The sequence below is a fragment of the Tamandua tetradactyla genome, chromosome 26, assembly GCF_023851605.1.
Source record: "Tamandua tetradactyla isolate mTamTet1 chromosome 26, mTamTet1.pri, whole genome shotgun sequence".
Lineage (NCBI taxonomy): Eukaryota > Metazoa > Chordata > Mammalia > Pilosa > Myrmecophagidae > Tamandua > Tamandua tetradactyla.
In genome coordinates, this window is record NC_135352.1 from 27210108 (window position 1) to 27233055 (window position 22948).

A 22948-nucleotide genomic window follows, 5' to 3' on the forward strand; every position below is an offset into this window, starting at 1 on the left:
CTGACCCTGAACTACACACATACGGGTAAGACCACAAGGAGACCAATGGAAACGAGCAGCTGAGGAAGATACTTCAGCTACTGTCCACCATAAGGATTCAGCGTTTGGAGCTGGAGTCCCTCCAGGTTAGAGGTGTGACTGTGGGCTTTACACTGAAACTGTGGACGAGCCATATCTTCGGGAGTAAAGATGATGTCTGAGTACTGACGTACTCACCTTAGATTAAGAGTAAACTCCAAAAAGACCCACTCTTAAAAAAAAAAAAGAAAAAAAAAGCATAAAACCAAGTATCTTCAAGGAGGTCAGCCAGTAATAGAGTGGAACATTATAATAAACACCAACACTTTTTCAGAAGAAAGAACCTAGAATATTCATAAAGTCCCATCCATACTGTTCAGCATACAACAAAAAATAGCTATATACAAAACTAAACCCCTTAAAAAAAAAATGGTACATAGTCAAAAGAAAACAACCCCAAGATTGATTAGATGTTAGAATTTGAACACAAGGACTTTTAAAGCAGCTATTATAAATATATTCAAGAAATTAAAGATGGCCATAATAAGTGACAGATAGGGGAGTCTTAGCAGAGAAGCAGAAACTGCAAAAAAGAACAATCTGGAAAACTCAATATTTGAAAGAAAAATTCACTAGATTCACTTAACTACAGATTAGAGATGACAGAAGAAAGGGTTGATGAACTCAAAGACAGATAAATTTATCCTACCTAAAGAAACAGGATTGGTAAATTGCATTTCACCAAATTTAAAACTTCTATTCAAAGACATCATTAAGAAAATGAATAGTCAAGCTACAAATCAGGAGAAATATTCGCTATATATATATATCTATATATCACTTTCTCTCTCTCTCTCTCTATATATATATCAAAGGACATGAATCCAAAATGTATTTTTAATTCCTACAAATAATTTGTAAGTTTTTAAAAGACAATAAAATTTAAGAAAGATTTGATAGACATAACAAAGATTTGGTTTTGGTTTCTCTGTTGTCATCTTTTTCTTTTAGTAGTTACTGCCAAATATACATATTTTACCCCCAATAACTAACTTGATAGCATCCTATGGGCCTTGTTATGGTAGGCAGTATAAAACTCAACTTCCCTGGTCAATAAGCATCTGAAATGGGGCTTAACATCTGACATCAGGGACATACAATTTAAGGTCACAATAAGATCCATTTCACATCCATCAGGAAGGCTAAAATACGAAGACTGACAACAGCAAATATCAATGACAAGCTGCTACTGGAACTCTTAAACATTGCTGGCGAGAACCTAAAAAGACACAACTACTTTGGAATGCTGTTTGGTATTTTCTTATAAAGTTAAACATACAACTACCCTGGGATTCAGTAATTCCACTCCTAAATATTCATCCAAGAGAAATAATGAAAACATACATGTCCACAAAAAGGCTTGTTTATAGCAACTTTATTCACTAAATAGCCTAAAATTACAAACAACCCAAATGCCCAACAGGAGAATGGATAAATATACTGTCATAAGAGTCATATAATGGAATGCTACTCAACAATAAGAGAATGAACTGATACACACAACAAGGATGATCTCAAAAAAAACATCTTGCTGAGTAAAAGAAGCCAGGTACAAAAAAGTACATACCGTATGACTACATTTCTATGAAGCTTAAGAACAGGAAAAACTATAATCTATAGTAATAGATACTAGAACAATGGAAGGTGGGTTTTGATCATAAGTGGGCAACAGGCAAACTTTCAGAGATAATAGAAATGTTTCTTACTTTGGTGTGGTAGTTATATAGTTATATGCACTTATGAAAATTATTTAATTGTACACTTACAATTCGGGTGTGTCAATATCTATAAATTTTATATCAGTTAAAACAAATTAATAAAATACTTTTTAAAACTATGATTTCAAGATTATGAACAATAAAAGCCAAATTTTATATCCAATGTTTTATAAAGTTCATTATACTTTACTGATTTAATACAAATATTTTAAAAGTTTAGTTATAGTGCCCGTGCTGGTTTGAAGGTGTTACATATCCCAGAAAAAGCCATGTTCTTTGATCCATTCCTGTGGGTGTGAACCTATTGTGGGTGGGACCTTTAGATTAGGTTGTTTCAATTGGGATGTGACCCACCCAATTCCAGCGGGGTCTTAATTCTTTGCTGTAGTCCTTTATAAGAGGATAAAAAGCAGGAAAAGTCCAGAGAGAGAAACATCCACAGAAGCTTAGAGAAAAGAGGAGCTGAGACAGCCACTGCAACTAGAAGCTGAAAGCACAAGAACCCAGAGGTGAAAGACCAGCAGACGCCAGCCATGGGCCTTATTAGCAGACACAGGAACCCCAGACTCGAGCAGTCTTTCTTCAGAGAAGGCATCTTCCTCTTGATGCTTTAATTTGGACATTTTAATGGTTTTAGAACTGCAAATCTGTAAACTAATAAATTCCATAATTGAAAGCCAGTCCATTTCTGGGATACTGCATTCCAGCAGCCTTTGCAAAGAGAAACAGTCTCCAAAGTTCTAAAATTCCATGAATCCACACAATTTCATATTGCCTCAATACTTACACAGTATTCCACTTCGAACTTCAATATTCTGATTTCAGTGGATTAGGGCAAGAAAACATACTTGCCAATGTATATTTTATTCAGTTCTCTCTTTTAATTTCACACCTAACCCATAAATTCACCTGATTCAGAAATGTTTTCTACACATATAAATGAAATTGTCAATGTTTTTAGAAATTTGATTCTTAAAATGTATTACCTTTTCAAACCTCAATATTTATAATTACACTTTCTTAGTCCTACTTTTATATACATGATAATACTATACACCTTGCAATCTCCCCTTCAGCCTTCCTCAATACAAACTTCACCTGTGTGTTCCCCATCCCTGTCTAGGATAGACTGTCATTCCTTAATTTGGTTGATTGGTCTGTTGATGAGCTAGTCTGAGGGCACTTATCTCCAACATCTCTCTTCTATGCTAAATCTAGAAGAAAAATATCTTTCCTGATGCCTATCTTTGGGATCCTTGCTTTGTATGATGTAACTAACTCCTTATGGCTGGCTAGCTTCATGTGATTTAGAAATTCCTACTCAGTAAATGCTTAATTCCTTCAACTCAACCAAAACAGGGATATTATATTGTTGGTCATCAAAAACAAACAACATGAAGAAAAACTTCCTAATGCCATACACAGACAAGATAGACAAATCTGCTAGAGATTATTTTACTTTTAGCACATGAATAATTGCTTTATATGGTAATTACATACTCTTATTTAATCCTTACCTTCTTTCAGAGCTTTATCCATATTATGAGAAATTACTACTCTTCTAGACTGAACTGACTCATGTGAGTTTCCATACACAGGCCTCTGAAATGTAAGAAAAAAAAAGATACAGATTACTGAATGGAAAAAATCACAAATAAAGTAAAATCAGAGGTGAGAAATACAATTTAAACGAGCATTAAGATATGTTTGACAAAGTTTTTCTGAAAAGTAAGAAAATACTTACAACTAGTTATTAAGTTTTTGAAAGAGAAGAATTAAGGAAGGACTTTTTCCTAGCAGGTATCAAAACTTTATGATGCCAGTATAGGAATAAACAAATCAATAAAATGGTAAAAGTACAAAAACAGATGCATCTATATATGGAAATTAAGAAGACAAAGAATAATTTAGAATCAAAAAGGAAAACAAAGACTATTAAATGAATGGTGTTGAGATAATATGAAATCCATGTGGATCAAAGGTTAGATTCCTACCTCACACACAACTCCAAACAGACTAAAAAGCTAAATATTTTTTTAACCAATAAAGTTTTAAGAAATAGAGAAGTAGCTATTTATAATTTTGGAAATGAAAAATGCCTTCCTAAAAGAAGACACAAAATCCAGAAGTTACACAGGAAAAAATCTGCCAAATATGACTATTTAAAATAGAAAATTTTTATATGACAAAAGACATCAACAAAATATAAATGTGGGCGGGCCGCGGTGGCTCAGCGGGCAAGGTGCTTGCCTGCTATGCCGGAGGACCTCGGTTTGATTCCCGGCCCCACCCCATGTAACAAGAACAGAGAAACAGAATACAATAAAACAAGAAAATGTTTAAAAATGTTTCCCTTTCCTCCTTCCTTCCTTCCTTCTATCCTTCCTTCCTTCTAAATAAAAAAAAAAAAAAAAAAAAAAAAAAATATAAATGTAAGACTAGAAGACAATATCTGCAACATATATAACAAAAGACTACTTTTTAATGAGAGTTTGGAAGAAAAAAGTAACCAAGAATAAAAGAAAATAAATTTTAAAAATAAACAAAAATAATTTTTGAAATTAAAAAAAAAGAAAACCAAGAAGTTGAAAGGAGAATCATAAAAGATAAAGAAATGACTGATAGATATATGAAAAAAATGTTCATTCTCACTTTTAATTTCAGAAATGCAAATTAGGTCAACGAGATACCATTATACTGCCAAAGGAGGGAAATAAATTATAATATCTAATATGGGCAAGGAATGGTCATTTTTATACATAGTTAGGGGGAATGTCTATGTCTATAGGCTTCTAAGAGGCAAGTGAGTCACATATATTAACATTATAAATACATTATCCTTTGACTTGATGTCTCCACTTTTAGGAATTTAATCCAAGAGAAGCATATGGAAAAAGCACATGTACAAGAAATGACAATGCTATGTTGATTATAAGAACAACAAAATGGAAATAACCCCAGCATATCAATAGTTAAACTTAATGCAGCCATTAAGGAAGATGAGTTAAGGATAGCACGCTGGTTTGAAACTATTGTGTACCCTAGAAAAGCCATGTTCTTTAATTCTCATTCGATATTGTTGGGAAGGATCTTTTTTGATTAAGTTATTTCCATGGAAATGTGACCCACCCAACTGTGGGTGGGACCCTTTGATTAGGTTGTTTCCATAGAGATGTATCTCCACCCATTCAAGATGGGTAACTTACTGGAGTTCTTTAAGAGGGAACTGTTTTGGAAAAAGTCAACACAGTGAAGTTTGGAGATGCAGAAAGAAAATGCCCCCAGGGAAGCTGTTTGAAACAAGGAGCCAAAGGACCAGCCACACGCCTTCCCTGATGACAGAGGTGTTCGGGATGCCATAGGCCTTTCTTGAGTCAAGGTATCTTTCTCTGGATGCCATAGTTTCGACATTTTTATGGCCTTAGAACTGTAAACTTGTACCTTATTTCTGGTATATTGCATTTCCGACAGCATTAACAAACCAAAACAGATATAATATACCTTCACTGAAAACTTCCCATGATGGGAAAGTGTTTGGAAGCTCACTACTATTAAAAATGGCTTCTTCTAGGGAGAGGCATAGGATTTTTAACTTCTTACTCCATGTGTATCTGTATAACTGCAAATAATATTGTGCTGGTTGAAAGTAAGTATGCCCCCTAGAAAAGCCATGTTTTAATCAAAATCCCATTTCATAAAGGTAGAATAATCCCTATTCAGTACTGTATGTTTGAAACTGTAATCAGATCATCTCTCTGGATGATGTGATTTAGTCAAGAGTGGTTGTTAAACTGGATTAGGTGACGACATGTCTCCACCCATTTGGGTGATCTTGATTGGTTTACTGGAATCCTATAAAAGAGGAAACATTTTAGAGAAAGAGAGTCAGAGAGAGCAGAGAATGCTGCAGTACCACGAAGCAGAGAGTCCACCAGCCAGAGACTTTTGGAGATGAAGAAGGAAAACGCCTCCCAGGGAGCTTCATGAAACCGGAAGCCAGGAGAGAAAGCCAGCAGATGACACCGTGTTCGCCATGTGCCCTTTCAGATGAGACAGAAACCCTGGCCGTGTTCGCCATGTGCCTTCTCACTTGAGAAAGAAACCCCGAACTTCATTGGCCTTCTTGAACCTGGATGCCTTTGATTGGATATATCTATAGACTTGTTTTAATTGGGACATTTTCTTGGCCTTAGAGCTGTAAACTAGCAACTTATTAAATTCCCCCTTTTAAAAGCCATTCCGTTTCTGGTATATTGCATTCTGGTAGCTAGCAAACTACAACAAATATACTTTTAATTTAATGGTAAAAAGATACTGCTTAGCAAAAAAAAAAAGAGAGCACACAAGAGAAAGACTATGTCCAAATTAAAATCCTACTATCTGGCTTGTCACTACTTACTTTGCCTGAATAAGTCCTTTGTTCTCTCAATTTAAAAAAGATTATAAGACTAGTATTTTCTATTTTGGCTCCTTAAAATTAAAGGTCCTATTACTTTTTCTGACTTTCCTATCTGGGTCTGGATATTTCCCCACATGGGTCACTGGGCCTTATTAAAAAGAAAAAGTTCATCATCCCTGCCTTATACTCAGCCTGATGAAAAGTCTATAAGTAAAACAGGGAAGATTATTAAAGAGGCAAGCATCATGGGCCAAAAATAACTGAGTGACTATGCATGGAAATTCTTTTTTAAGAATTAATGTTTGTGCAGCCAGAAACTCCTTAAGTCTAAGTTTCACATATGAGTATAAGTTAGCCACTACATACTCTATTTCTTTTCAAAGCACTAAAGAACTAATTTTTAATCATTATTCCAAGTGAAATTCAAAATGATAAAAAAAAAAACTGAATTTAAGTAAATGCAAAATGTGAATGAATTCCTGCAGCCCAAGAAGGATAGGGCAAAACTCATCTTCAATAATCTTTTACTTACAGGTTTGAATAAAGAAACTCCAAAAAGAAGAGATTTCCCCCAAAAGGCTTTTTAATTTCCCATATCTGCACTGGCACAGGGTCCATTATTCAAATACTGGCTACTTCTATCTGCCAATCCACTTTCCTACAATGTTTCAGGTGAGACAGAAGAAAAATGTGTGTACTTTTCCCATGTAACAAAGGATAACTGCTAGAATTCTTCAATACCCCGTTCTAAATATTAGGACTTCGAACACAGTCTGACCACTCAGCTCTTGCTTTAAATTTTTAGTATTCACATCACAATATTAACTCCTAAAAGCTTCTGATGAACCAGTACCAGCGACATATAAAAAATATACTTTATCTGTATTCACCTAAAATAAAGAAAGCCACTCTTTACTTTAAGATTTAAACTTAGCTTATAAAAACACTTTAAGATTATTTTTAATCACTGAGTGAGTTTTCTGGAGAGAAAATGAAAGTTCTCAACATACAATTGCTCATTGTAAAAATATTTTCCAAGGACAGAGCAAAACCAAAATGCTGTTCTCTACTTTGAGTAACGAGATCCTCAGTGTCAACAAGAGTAGACATCATATCAACAAAGCCATTCCTGAATCCGTATCAGCTGTCTGTTTACTCCTGAACAGATCAGCTTTAGTCTGTAACCCTAATACACTCAAATTGTCTTTGTATCAAAGCTAAAGGTATCTATGATGAGGAGAGCACATCCAGTGAGAATCCATGCACAGAGAACTGTACTCTGGGGATCATTACCAATCAAATAACCAGGAACTATCTGGAATCCAGCCAGTTCATATACCTCACTGTCCACTGTTTTTAAATATGACGTTTCTTACCATGTTAACTTCCTCTGGGAGCACAGATGGGGCTGGATCAAACAATCCACCACTTACAATTCCTTTCATGCCTATTACTTGTACCATCAAGCTAAACAAGTATCTCTCTCCTTCAAACACACACACAGATAAATATATAAAATACATAATTAATATTTTTGCTTATTTTGAAAAGAAAAACAATTGTAGAAAGTTGACAGGGAGATGGGTGTCGTTTCCTGGAAAGCTATAGAAATGGTGATTTATTCTATTGAAACAAATACAAATTCTCGTGATTCGTCACATGAAACTATCACATGGCTGAGTCTTTCCAAGTATTTTCAATATCTGACAATCTTCTGGGATCCCATGACTAATATTCTCACTCTTAAACTATGCTATTCTTAAAACCATGCAAAGCTCTTTTCAAAACTAATCATCGGCCTCAAAAACTAATGTGTTCAGAACAAAAGAACTAAAAGAATCACACACAGCCTTCAGGCAGAAGATAGAAAGGGACTAAGAAACTTGAAAGGTCATCTAATTTGAGAGAGATTCTGACAATAGATTGTAAAAGCCATTCCCAACATCAAGGTTGAGCAGCCATACGAAGGAGATAGAGATAGAAGAGCAAAAAGGCAGAGTGGAAAGAAGACAGGCTCCCAAGCAGATAGGCTTAGTCTCTGCCATTCAGTAAGGGCACATCCTTCACCCAGCCACTTCCCTCTCTAGCTCAGTGGGCTATTGGCCTAAGTATACCACTAAAAATATTCTTAATACTAAAAGTGTCTGAGATATATAGTTGGTATTTGGACTCTGACTTCATTCAAAAGGTTGCATGCATCAAGAACTTTCTTGTGCTTTAAGAAGAGTCTTCTGTCAGCTGAGAAGAAACTAAGAATAACAGAAAGAAAAAAAATAAGCTCAAGAGAATCTTAGCGGGCAGGCCACAGTGGCTCACTGGGTTCGCTCCCCGGTGCCTGCCCATGTAAACAAACAAACAAAAAAAGAATCTTAGCTTTGAAGTACAACTATGTGAAGAAGCACTGGAAAAATCCCTTTCCAGCATCTTCAACCAATCCTAAACCATGTGCCTCGAAAGCCCAACTCTTGCAGGGTACCCTCTGCTGGCGAGACGCTCACACAGAGAAACAAGTAACGGACACGAGGCGGTGTGCACCGGCAGGGCAGAGCCCTACCTGTCTTGAGGGATGCTGAGACAGGACAGCAAAGCCCATTCTACCTCTAGAAGTATAAACCCCTATTACCAGTTTATCTAAAATGAACTTGGTAAGAGATGAATGGGAGATGAGATCATCGTAGCTTCTGTAGCTTATGAGACCATTTATCAAAGTTTGTGTTGTGTTGAAGCTAAAGGCTAATACTGCCTGCGCGCATTAAATGTATGAATCAGGGGTCTGTTTATATTTCTGTAATGAAAAATAATCATCAGTTAAGACTGACCCTGAGACTCCATTCTAAAATAAAAGTTATGAAATCAATTAGATCTTTTCTCTGAACAAATATGAAATTTGAATGTGCCCCAGATTAAGGCACAGCCCCCCTATTTTACTATGGTAAAAGCATGAGACATTACATTACAGTGGCCAGAAGACATAAATAAAAGCCAGAAAAAAAGTAGGCTGTAGTTGATTCTTCACCATTTACCTGACGAGTTACAATGAACATGTCCACCTCTCAGATTCAGTTTAATATAAAATTATAATGTTTGCCCTATTTATACAAAAGGATTACTATGCACCTCAAGAAGGATAATGTGCATAAAAGTGCTTTAAAAACTATAAAACAGTATATAAACATAAGTTGTTATTATGGTTCCAAAAGTCACAGTATACATTTTTTACATAATTTGTTTCCCAAAGAATAACTGCAATTATATAACTTGAGATTAGTATTATGACCTTTCATGCTTTGAGATTTTACTGTCACAGAGTCCTTTAGTATGTTTCTTGATTATTAATCTGCTTTCTAAGAAAAAAAGTGAATATTAACACAAAGGCAAAATCTCTATTAACTTGAGCAACAGAGGTAGGCTTTGAGGCAGTTTAATATACTTAAGACTACTTTTCTTGATTCTGTTGGAATAATTAGAATCATTTAAAGGGGGAAAATATTATTTATTTCTAATCTCAAAGACGCAAACCTGAAGAGCCTCAGAAAACATACTTCAGTCGACTGTAATATAAACAATTTAAGTATATTTCAAATCAGACAGATTTGGAAATTGAAATCCTAACATGAATCTGAAAGTACACAGTGAGACTGCAGTTTGCCTCAACTGGCAAGCACAGAACAGATACTAGGAATGGAGAAAAAGAATGAAGAAAAATAAATTGGCTTAGGAAGAGAAATGAAAACTATGACACTAGTTTTCTACAGTACAGAAAAAAATTGTGCAATAAAAATCTGGCTTTTACTGTAATTCTGCACTCAGAGAAATAATAGGTTTCCATGATATATATCAGATTTCCATCAACACATTAAATTACCTAAAATTTATAGAGGACTCTGTGTGCCTTACACTTAGTTGGGCACTAGAAAGACAGAGGTAAATAAATCAAGGGGGTTAGTCTATTCTTAACAGAAGCTCATAATCGAGTAATACCTCCCATACCACTGTGGGAGGCTGTACTTAGGAATCCTAATCTTAATCATATTCTGTATCCTCTATATATTTTGCTTTCCACCAGCCCAGGTCATGGAAGAAAAGTTACTCAAATACACAATCAGAGCCGACCCACCCGCCCTCCTTCTCCCCTTTCTTTCTCCGCCGGCCCGCCGCGCGGCGCCCACGCCCCGCAGCAGCCGACCCGCCCGCCCTCCTTCTCCCCTCTTTCTCCGCCGGCCCGCCGCGCGGCGCCCACGCCCCGCAGCAGCCGACCCGCCCACCCTCCTTCTCCCCTCTCTTTCTCCGCCGGCCCGCCGCGCGAGGCCCACGCCCCGCAGCAGTCGACCCGCCCGCCCTCCTTCTCCCCTCTCTTTCTCCGCCGGCCCGCCGCGCAGCGCCCACGCCCCGCAGCAGCCGACCCGCCCCGCAGCAGCCGACCCGCCCGCCCTCCTTCTCCCCCCTCCTCCCCCTCCTGCTCCGGCCGCTCTCCAACCACCACGTGCCCTCTTCCCCCGCCTTCACCGGCTCCTCCACCACCAGCCTCTACAGCCTTGCCGCCCTCACCTTTCCTCCTCCAGAACAGCTACTGGGGGAGTGGAGATAATACAGAGCAGCTCCCAGAGCCACAAGGGAGATCAAAGGGACGGTGTACCCCATCCTGGAACGGCTGACTATCTGGGAGAACCAGCTCCGGTGAGATCACCAAGGGGCACGGGCTTTCCTGGGTGGGACGGCAAGCAACCGGAGTCCCTCCCTTCCACCTTCCCAGGCCAGCAGGTAGAATTGGACAGGCGGTCCCCTTAGGCCGCGGTGGCTGGTGCCCCCACCACACGAGGCCCCCCGGAACAACTGAGATAGTTGGGTCGGAAATCCCCAGACTGCGGAGAACAGTGACCGGGGGATCCCTTCCAAACACGTGACTCCCCCGTCGGCTGGGAATAGTGCACTCTCCCGGGCTGCGACAGCTGGCGCCCTCCCGCCACGCTTGGTGCCCCGGGCTGACTAGCTAATTCGGCCGGACGCTCTCCCGTGCTGCGCCGGCCGGCGACCCTCCCCGCATTCGGAACCCCAGGCTGGCTGGCATTCTTCCAAGACGCTTCGGCTGCCGAACTTCCCCTACGGCGAGAATTTTCCAGGTTAAAGGACCCACAGCAACTTTCACTGGTGGAACCCGTAGACAAACGTGTGCCACGAGCGTCACCTACTGGGCAGGATAAGAAAAACAGAACCCAGAGATTTCACAGAAAAATCTTTCAACCTGTGGGGTCGAACACCCAGGGAAATCTGACTAAATGCCCAGACGCCAGCAGAAGATAACGGATCACGCTCAGAAAATTGAACATATGGCCCAGTCAAACGAAGAAACCAATAGTTCAAATGAGATACAGGAGCTGAAACAACTAATGCTGAATATACGAACAGAAATGGAAAACCTCTTCAAAAACGAAATCGATAAATTGAGGGAGGACATGAAGAACACATGGGCTGAACATGAAGAAGAAATAGAAAAACTGAAAAAACAAATCACAGAACTTATGGAAGTGAAAGATAAAGTAGAAAAGATGGAAAAAACAATGGATACCTACAATGACAGATTTAAAGAAACAGAAGATAGAATTAGTGATTTGGAGGATGAAACATCTGAATTCCAAAAAGAAACAGAAACTATCCGGAAAAGAATGGAAAAATTTGAACAAGGTATCAGGGAACTCAAGGACAATGTGAACCGTACAAATATACGTGTAGTGGGTATCCCAGAAGGAGAAGAGAAGGGAAAAGGAGGAGAAAAATTAATGGGAGAAATTATCACTGAAAATTTCCCAACTCTTATGAAAGACCTAAAATTACAGATCCAAGAAGTGCAGCGCACCCCAAAGAGATTAGACACAAATAGGCGTTCCCCAAGACACTTACTAGTTAGAATGTCAGAGGTCAAAGAGAAAGAGAGGATCTTGAAAGCAGCGAGAGAAAAACAATCTGTCACATACAAGGGAAACCCAATAAGACTATGTGTAGATTTCTCAGCAGAAACCATGGAAGCTAGAAGACAGTGGGATGATATATTTAAGTTACTAAAAGAGAAAAACTGCCAGCCGAGACTCCTATATCCAGCAAAATTGTCCTTCAAAAATGAGGGAGAAATTAAAACATTCTCAGACAAAAAGTCACTGAGAGAATTTGTGACCAAGAGACCAGCTCTGCAAGAAATACTAAAGGAAGCACTAGAGTCAGATACAAAAAGACAGAAGAGAGAGACATGGAGAAAAGTGTAGAAAGAAGGAAAGTCAGATATGATATATAGAATACAAAAGGCAAAATGGTAGAGGAAAATATTATCCAAACAGTAATAACTCTAAATGTCAATGGACTGAATTCCCCAATTAAAAGACATAGACTGGCAGAATGGATTAAAAAACAGGATCCTTCTATATGCTGTCTACAGGAAACACATCTTAGACCCAAAGATAAATATAGGTTGAAAGTGAAAGGTTGGGAAAAGATATTTCATGCAAATAACAACCAGAAAAGAGCAGGAGTGGCTATACTAATATTCAACAAGTTAGACTTCAAATGTAAAACAGTTAAAAGAGACAAAGAAGGACACTATATACTATTAAAAGGAACAGTTAAGCAAGAAGACATAACAATCATAAATATTTACGCACCGAACCAGAATGCCCCAAAATACGTGAGGAATACACTGCAAACACTGAAAAGGGAAATAGACACATATACCATAATAGTTGGAGACTTCAATTCACCACTCTCATCAATGGACAGAACATCTACACAGAGGATCAATAAGGAAATAGAGAACCTGAATATTACTATAAATGAGCTTGACTTAACAGACATTTATAGGACATTACATCCCACAACAGCAGGATACACCTTTTTTTCAAGTGCTCATGGATCATTCTCAAAGATAGACCATATGCTGGGTCACAAAGCAAATCTTAACAAATTTAAAAATATTGAAATCATACACAACACTTTCTCGGATCATAAAGGAATGAAGTTGGAAATCAATAATAGGCGGAGTGCCAGAAAATTCATAAATACATGGAGGCTCAACAACACACTCTTAAACAACAAGTGGGTCAAAGAAGAAATTGCAAGAGAAATTAGTAAATACCTAGAGGCAAATGAAAATGAAGACACAACATATCAAAACTTATGGGACGCAGCAAAGGCAGTGCTAAGAGGGAAATTTATTGCCCTAAATGCCTTTATCAGAAAAGAAGAAAAGGCAAAAATGCAGGAATTAACTGTCCACTTGGAAGAACTGGAGAAAGAACAGCAAACTAATCCCAAAGCAAGCAAAAGGAAAGAAATAACAAAGATTAGAGCAGAAATAAATGAAATTGAAAACATGAAAACAATAGAGAAAATCAATAAGACCAGAAGTTGGTTCTATGAGAAAATCAACAAGATTGATGGGCCCTTAGCAAGATTGACAAAAAGAAGAAGAGAGAGGATGCAAATAAATAAGATTAGAAATGAAAGAGGAGACATAACTACTGACCTCACAGAAATAAAGGAGGTAATAACCGGATACTATGAACAACTTTACGCTAATAAATACAACAATTTAGAAGAAATGGACAGGTTCCTGGAAAGACATGAACAACCAACTTTGACTCAAGAAGAAATAGACGACCTCAACAAACCAATTACAAGTAAAGAGATTGAATTAGTTATTCAAAAGCTCCCTAAAAAGAAAAGTCCAGGACCAGACGGCTTCACATGTGAATTCTATCAAACATTCCAGAAAGAATTAGTACCTACTCTCCTCAAACTGTTCAACATAATCGAAGTGGAGGGAAAACTACCTAATTCATTCTATGAAGCCAACATCACCCTCATACCAAAACCAGGCAAAGATATTACAAAAAAAGAAAACTACAGACCAATCTCTCTAATGAATACAGATGCAAAAATTCTCAATAAAATTCTAGCAAATCGTATCCAACAACACATTAAAAGAATTATACATCATGACCAAGTAGGATTCATCCCAGGTATGCAAGGATGGTTCAACATAAGAAAATCAATTAATGTAATACACCATATCAACAAATCAAAGCAGAAAAATCACATGATCATCTCAATTGATGCAGAGAAGGCATTTGACAAGATTCAACATCCTTTCCTGCTGAAAACAGTTCAAAAGATAGGAATACAAGGGAACTTCCTTAAAATGATAGAGGGAATATATGAAAAACCCACAGCTAATATCATCCTCAATGGGGAAAAATTGAAAACTTTCCCCCTAAGATCAGGAACAAGACAAGGATGTCCACTATCACCACTATTATTCAACACTGTGTTGGAAGTTCTAGCCAGAGCAATTAGGCAAGAAAAAGAAATACAAGGCATCAAAATTGGAAAGGAAGAAGTAAAACTATCACTGTTTGCAGACGATATGATACTATATGTAGAAAACCCAGAAAAATCCACTACAAAATTACTAGAGCTAATAAATGAGTACAGCAAAGTAGCAGGCTACAAGATCAACATTCAAAAATCTGTAGCTTTTCTATACACTAGTAATGAACAAGCTGAGGCGGAAATCAAGAAACGAATCCCATTTACAATCGCAACTAAAAGAATAAAATACCTAGGAATAAATTTAACCAAAGAGACAAAAAACCTATATAAAGAAAACTACAAAAAACTGTTAAAAGAAATCACAGAAGACCTAAATAGATGGAAGGGCATACCGTGTTCATGGATTGGAAGACTAAATATAGTTAAGATGTCAATCCTACCTAAATTGATTTACAGATTCAACGCAATACCAATCAAAATCCCAACAACTTATTTTTCAGAAATAGAAAAACCAATAAGCAAATTTATCTGGAAGGGCAGGGTGCCCCGAATTGCTAAAAACATCTTGAGGAAAAAAAACGAAGCTGGAGGTCTCGCGCTGCCTGACTTTAAGGCATATTATGAAGCCACAGTGGTCAAAACAGCATGGTATTGGCATAAAGATAGATATATCGACCAATGGAATCGAATAGAGTGCTCAGATATAGACCCTCTCATCTATGGACATTTGATCTTTGATAAGGCAGTCAAGCCAACTCACCTGGGACAGAGCAGTCTCTTCAATAAATGGTGCCTAGAGAACTGGATATCCATATGCAAAAGAATGAAAGAAGACCCATCTCTCACACCCTATACAAAAGTTAACTCAAAATGGATCAAAGATCTAAACATTAGGTCTAAGACCATAAAACAGTTAGAGGAAAATGTTGGGAGATATCTTATGGATCTTACAACTGGAGGTGGTTTTATGGACCTTAAACCTAAAGCAAGAACACTGAAGAAGGAAATAAATAAATGGGAGCTCCTCAAAATTAAACACTTTTGTGCATCAAAGAACTTCATCAAGAAAGTAGAAAGACAGCCTACACAATGGGAGACAATATTTGGAAACGACATATCAGATAAAGGTCTAGTATCCAGAATTTATAAAGAGATTGTTCAACTCAACAACAAAAAGACAGCCAACCCAATTACAAAATGGGAAAAAGACTTAAACAGACACCTACCAGAAGAAGAAATACGGATGGCCAAGAGGCACATGAAGAGATGCTCAATGTCCCTGGCCATTAGAGAAATGCAAATCAAAACCACAATGAGATATCATCTCACACCCACCAGAATGGCCATTATCAACAAAACAGAAAATGACAAGTGCTGGAGAGGATGCGGAGAAAGAGGCACACTTATCCACTGTTGGTGGGAATGTCAAAGGGTGCAACCACTGTGGAAAGCAGTTTGGCGGTTCCTCAAAAAGCTGAATATAGAATTGCCATACGACCCAGCAATACCATTGCTAGGTATCTACTCAAAGGACTTAAGGGCAAAGACACAAACGGACATTTGCACACCAATGTTTATAGCAGCGTTATTTACAATTGCAAAGAGATGGAAACAGCCGAAATCTCCATCAACAGAAGAGTGGCTAAACAAACTGTGGTATATACATACGATGGAATATTATGCAGCTTTAAGACAAGATAAACTTATGAACCATGTAATAACATGGATGGACCTAGAGAATATTATGCTGAGTGAATCCAGCCAAAAACTAAAGGACAAATACTGTATGGTCCCACTGATGTGAACGGACATTCGAGAATAAACTTGAAATATGTCATTGGTAACAGAGTTCAGCAGGAGTTAGAAACAGGGTAAGACAATGGGTAATTGAAGCTGAAGGGATACAGACTGTGCAACAGGACTAGATACAAAAACTCAAAAATGGACAGCACAATAATACCTAATTGTAAAGTAATCATGTTAAAATACTGAATGAAGCTGCATCTGAGCTATAGGGTTTTTTTTGTTTTTGTTTGCTTGTTGGTTTGTTTGTTGTTGTTGTTTTTTACTATTATTACTACTTTTATTTCTTTTCTTTATATTAACATTTTATATCTTTTTCTGTTGTGTTGCTAGTCCCTCTAAACCGATGCAAATGTACTAAGAAACAATGATCATGCATCTATGTGATGTTAAGAATTACTGAGTGCATATGTAGAATGGTATGATTTCTAAATGTTGTGTTAATTTCTTTCTTTTTTTTTTCCTTTCCGTTAATAAAAAAATTTAAAAAAATAAAAAAATAAAAAAAAACACAATCAATCCGTATGACCATTTTAAAAGCATTTTGAAGTTCATATATTTTGAGATATATTACAAAAATAATCCTCATTTCACAAGAGTTCTCACTAAAACCACTGAATATAAATGATGAAGGAGACAGAGTGGCTGTCCCTGCTTCAAAGACTTCAGGGAATTCAACAAATAGAGGACCCACAAAGAATTGCTTGTTCGTCTAGTAATCTCCATAAAAGCAATCCCTGTTTTGTGTTCCATTACAGTCCTGGAAAACTATACTATCCTTTTCTTAATTAGTTGACTGACTGCTAAGAAAAATAATGGTGAATAAATATTTAATACTTGGTTAGAAAAATATTATTTTGGTAGTTTGATTCAGTGGGCTATTTCCTTAGTCCCCTTGAAGGAATAGCTGAGCTCCGGATCCAATGGCCCAGATAACATATACAAGATATTCAGATATGTGAGCTGAATTATTGTTATTAAGTACTAGTTGCATAAAATTAAAAATACAGTTCAGTTGACTGTACTCCAAGAAGCTGAGTTTTACAACCCTTGTAAGAGGGGAGTAAAAGTTAGCTGCCCGCAGCATAGATACAGATCATAAAAGTTCTTTTCCATTTCTATCTTAAACAAATATTGAAATTGAAGGAATAAAACCTCCTCTTAAATGGTATTAAGACAAGCTCTCATGTAACTGAGAAGTTAAGATTTAAGGGACGACTATGATTACTGAATTATTTTATAGATATTTCCTTTTACTTTCAGTATATTAAACAGAGAGAAATACCTAAAATCTTTGAACTGTAATCCAACTGCCTTGATCTCTGGTAATGATTGTATAGTCTTTATCTTGTGCCCTTATGATAGTAAAAACCTTGTGACTAACTTTCACATTTATCCATTTTTTTGAGTTTAGAGTTTTGTGATCACTAAAGACAGCCCCTAATGTTTATTAACGAAGGGTCTTGGGTCAGCCCAGAATTAACCCACCCCAAGTTCAAAGTTATCTTGATAACCAAAGCCGGGTCTAACCAAAATGGGCCTACCTGACATGCGCAACAGCTCAGACTTTAATCTATAAGTGACCTACACATACCTCATTTAATACTTGTGATTAAATCACAGATGGCTGTGATTCTTTAATACTAAGAATCACAGCCAACATATTAAAGGTTGCAATTTTCTTACATATGTTCTGTGACTAAGCATTCAATAATTAGACTGCTATTTACATTGTCTGCGGCCATTGTGCTCATTGTCCTAAAACTTGCGCATCTTATTTTCTACTAAAGCTATAAGAATTGTGACTGAGAAATCAGGATTTAAGAGATGATTTTGATTGCTGAATCATTATACAGATATTTCCTTTTTGCTTTCTGGTATATTTGAGTAGACAGAGGGGAATACCTGAAATTCCTAAACTGTAATTCAGCTGCCCTGATATGCAAAATGATTATAAAAGTCTTTATCTTGTGCCTTTGTGACAATAAAGGCTGCTGCTCTCTTTATCTGGTCATTTTCTTGTAGGGCAAAGGTCCTAATGTAATGGAAAATTTGAAGTGAGCCATTAACTAATTTCAGCCCCAGACACGTGTAAATCATGGAGAGACTCTGCCAGTGAAAGATAACTTGTCTCCTTTCATTTTAGCTTATAACCCTAGTGCTGAAATGATAGCTCTGCCTCCCCTCCTTTCAGCCTATGTTCTCCTGTGAAATCATAATAACACTGTCTCCTTTTCCACTTTGAACTTGCTATTCAAAATGACCTCATCTCCCTTGCTAAAATCCTTAAAAATCTTGAATCTCCTAAACTCCAGGAGACAGATTTTGGGCCTATAGGACACCTGATCTCCTGATCTGTGCCTAGCAATAAACTCTTTCTCTCTTTGAAACCCTGGTGTCTCAGGAATTGGTCATTTGAGCATATCAGGCAAAAGAATCCATTGCCTTTGTCTGGTAACACTTATGCAGCAATTGTTCTACCTCTGAGTAGAGAAGACTGAGAAACACACACTTGTGCAGTGGATATAGAAATATGTTAATATTAATATTATTAACATAGAATTAATATGACTGTAAGTTTCCTTGGTCCTTACTCACATCAGGAAGCCCCCATTCATATCTGAAAACATTCTGAATTAGCAGCTTTCAAGAATCACTTAGAAAATTTGTTAAAATACAAATTTATAGACCTTATCCCCCAAAATTCTTAATTCAGAAAGTTTAGGTATACCTGAATATAACAAAGAATTCAGGATTTAAGGGATGATTTTGATAACTGAATCATTATATAACTATTTCTCTTTTCTTTCTGGTATATTGGAGTAGACAGAGGGAAATTCCTGAAATCTCTAAATTGTAATCCAGCTGCTTTGATCTCCGATGATGATTGTATAACCCTTATCTTCTGCCTCTGTGATTGTAAAAACCTTGTGACTAACCTTCATTTGTATCCATGTATCCAGTTTTTCAACTTTAGAGTCTTGTAATCACTAAAGACAGCCCTTAATGTTTATTTATGAAGTCTTGGGTCAGCCCAGAACTAACCCACCCCAAGTCCAAAGTAATCTTGATAACCGAGACTAGATCTAACCAAAACGGACCTGCCTAGCACGTACAGTAGCTTAGGTGTTAACCCACAATTCACTTATACCTCATTTCCACCATTTTCTTACATATATTCTGTGACTAAGCATGTCATCCATCCCTGCACACTCACTAATCAGATCACCTCTAATTACATCACCTGGGACCACTGTGAACATTATCCTAAACCCTGCATATCTTTTCTCTGATAAAACTATCAGAATTACTGCAGTTACAAGAGTCAGATTTTGGGTACACAGGCCACCTACTCTCCTACTATGCACATAATAATACCTTTCTCTCTTTGAAACCCTGGTTGTCTCTGGAATTGGTTATTGAGCACATCAGGCAAAAGAATCCACGGACTTTGTCCAGTAATATGAGTAAGTTCAGTATTTTTATCAAATATCCTTAAGTTATTGCTGTAATCCTTAGACCACACTTTGAGAAATACAGCTAAATTGCCCTAAAGAGAAAAATTACGGAAGAGAGAATGAGGTTTTCCTATTAGGAAAATCAGTGTTCTAGTTTGCTAGCTGCCGAAATGCAATATACCAGAAATGGAATGGCTTTTAAAAGGGGGAATTTAATAAATTGCTAGTTTATAGTTCTAAGGCCAAGAAAATGTCCCAATTAAAACAAGTCTATAGAAACGTACAATCAAAGGCATCCAGAGAAAGACACCTGGGTTCAAGAAGGCCAATGAAGTTCAGGGTTTCCCTCCCAAGTGAGAAGGCACATGGCAAACACAGTCACAGTTTCTCTCTCAACTAGAAGGGCACACCGTGAGCACGGTATCATCTAACAGCTTTCTCTCCTGGCTTCCCGTTTCATGAAGCTCCCCGGGAGGCATTTTCCTTCTTCATCTCCAAGGGTCACTGGCTGTGGACTCTCTGCTTCATGGTGCTACAGCGTTCTCTGCTCTCTCCGAATCTCTCAGTCTCCGAAATGTTTCCTCTTTTATAGGACTCCAGTAAACCAATCAAGACCCACCCAAATGGGTGGAGACACATGTCCCCTAATCCAGTTTAACAGCCACTCTTGATCGGGTTACATCTCCAGGGAGATGACCTAATTACAGATTCAAACATACAGTATTGAGTAGGGATTATTCTGCCATTACGAAATGGAGTTTTGATTAAAACATGGCTTTTCTAGGGTGCATACATTCTTTCAAACCACCACAATCAGGAAGATTTATTTTAACATAAAAGTATAGCGATCATTCTGTATAAATTGGGAGGGGAGTCACAAAAGAACCACTGATAACTTAGACTTTGCTTAGTTAGATGAAATAAATACTTCCACTTGCATTCTCATAAAGAAAGGAGGTGATATGGAAGCAGGACAAAACAGGACAACTGCAAGCCCCTGGTTTCCTATTCAGCTCTAAAAAAGAGTTTACAGACAACTAACTACAAGTCTCTTATTTCTTATCTAGCTCCAAAGAAACTAATACAGAGCTGTAAACTTCAGTTGCAAACCTCCCGGGACAAAAATTTCTCTAAAGCCCCCAAAACCTCCCCCAAACTATGGAAAGTTGCTAAAATCAAAAAAGCTTGTAAAATCCTGGACCCAAAGCAAATTCTTGGTTAATGACAGGAAGCACAGGATCATAAAGATCAACCATCTGTCCGAAGACAAATTTTAGGAATGCGATAACAAACCATGAATCCTGCTAGCTATCTCCTTCTAGAACGAAGAAGAAACCTAGCATTCACAGGTTACTATGGAAACCTGCCATCAGCAAAACTTTCCTATAAAACAAGCTAAGCCACTCTACTCAGTGCCTGTCTCTTCCCTTGGGCTCATCCACGGCAACCTCTCTCAAGTGTACTCTTCCTCCTTCTCTTTAATCAACATTACCACTTATTCCTTTTGGCCCTCTCATCTCCAAATTCTTTTAGTTTCAAGACTAACAAACCTGGATTGGGGGTCAGCTGGCACCATTGTCCAGATCTTTGCACTCTTTCTCTACAGAATTTCTATTCCACAATGACAATAACAAACCATTAATCATTTTTAAAAGCAAAGAAAATCAGTTAAATTAATGAGAGGCAGTTTTGTATATAGTGCCTGAATCTAAAGTTAATGTGAAGTCCTAGAATGAACTACAACACGTACAGGCACTGAATAAAACTACACTGGAAACTTAACATGGTTAAAACAGACTCCTCCAAAGAAGAAAAACAACTTTATCTTGATATCTAAATTCTCTTGCATTTAATCAGTAAAACTGCTCCTGAGAAGGGTTCCAAGCAAATGCTTGGAATGACTCTTGGAGAGCCAGAGTTAGCCCTGAGCAAAACAGTCAAAAGGCATCAACAATCCCTAACTCCACTGCCCCTAGGCCTCTCCCTTCCCTCTGCTTTCATTAAGGTATAATACAATCTTCCTTCCCTGGCAACATTTTACCAGAGAATTTCTGGAGGCTACTCCTACAGTCTAAAGAGAAGCAGACAATGTGGAACATCAGGACAAATCACATCGGCCCAGTTTCTTAACCTCAACTCTAGCAACCCTCATCTCCACTCCACTTTGGTTACCCATTCTCGTGGCCAGGCCACAAGCTTTGGCATGACAGGATGCTGCCAATCCCTGTGACCCTCTTTTCTCCACACCTTCAGCTCTTTTCTGGCGACAGTTCCTTCCCTGGCTTAGACACCACAGTTGATACTTGAGCAACTCTTAGCAAACATTCTTGCACCCTGACCTGCTGCCATACCAAGCCCAGGATCTGTTTCTACTGCTTCATCTCAGGAGCTAAATGGTCCTCCTACAAAACTTTTGCAACTATGTAATGGATAGCACCACATTCTCACAGCCTCCAGTCTTACCTGGCCCCCAACCCTTCAACAGTATCTCCATTTATCTTTGCTGCCTTCTCCTCTTCTCTGTTGAGGAGCAGTAGAGCATACAGAGCGTGACTGGCTCTCCGGGGACAGAAAGAAGGCCAGGAACCATCATTCACTAGCTGTCACTTAATCTCTTTAAATCTGAGTTTCCTGCTCCATAAAATGAGGGATAATAACAGCAACTGTCTTATGGGATAACTGTGAATACTAAATGATTATCTGCATGAAAAGTCCTCAGCATAACCTGCCTGGTTAACAGCGAGGGCTCAAGAAATGCTTAGGCTGTTATTCTCTCTAATACCTTTCAAACCTTTCACCAGCTCTGTTAAAATTATTCTCTATAACATGTCATCTTTCCCACTAGTAGCAATTAATTCTGCCTCCCACTTACCAAGAAAGTTGAAGCTATCTAGTTTGAAATATCTTAATTCTCTGCCAACTTTTTGCAAAGTTTTCTCAATTTGTGCCCATTTTTTATTTTCCCACTAGTTGAAGTCTAAACCTTCCACCTGTGCCTTGATCCTGTTTCTGTCCGGATGCTATGCTATCCATCATTCTCCATCTTCTAGATTTTCAAGGCCTTCCTCTCTACTTTTCAATCTTACCCTTTAACCTAGAAATGTGTTTGACAAAAAACAAACTTCCAACAACAAAAATTCCTAAAATATACACACCATCCTATCCTCTAACTATTG

General features: G+C 37.8%; 1 protein-coding gene across 6 annotated transcripts in view; it reads right to left on the reverse strand.

Moving 5' to 3' along the window:
• The window catches only part of SNX25 (sorting nexin 25), a 185824-nt gene that overhangs the window by 146544 nt on the left and 16332 nt on the right, over nucleotides 1-22948 (reverse strand). For all 6 annotated transcript variants that reach the window (XM_077144246.1, XM_077144245.1, XM_077144249.1 and 3 more), the window contains exon 2: nucleotides 3314-3398. In XM_077144246.1, coding sequence (XP_077000361.1) covers nucleotides 3314-3398 — 85 coding nt within the window. The remainder of the gene's footprint in view (nucleotides 1-3313; nucleotides 3399-22948) is intronic.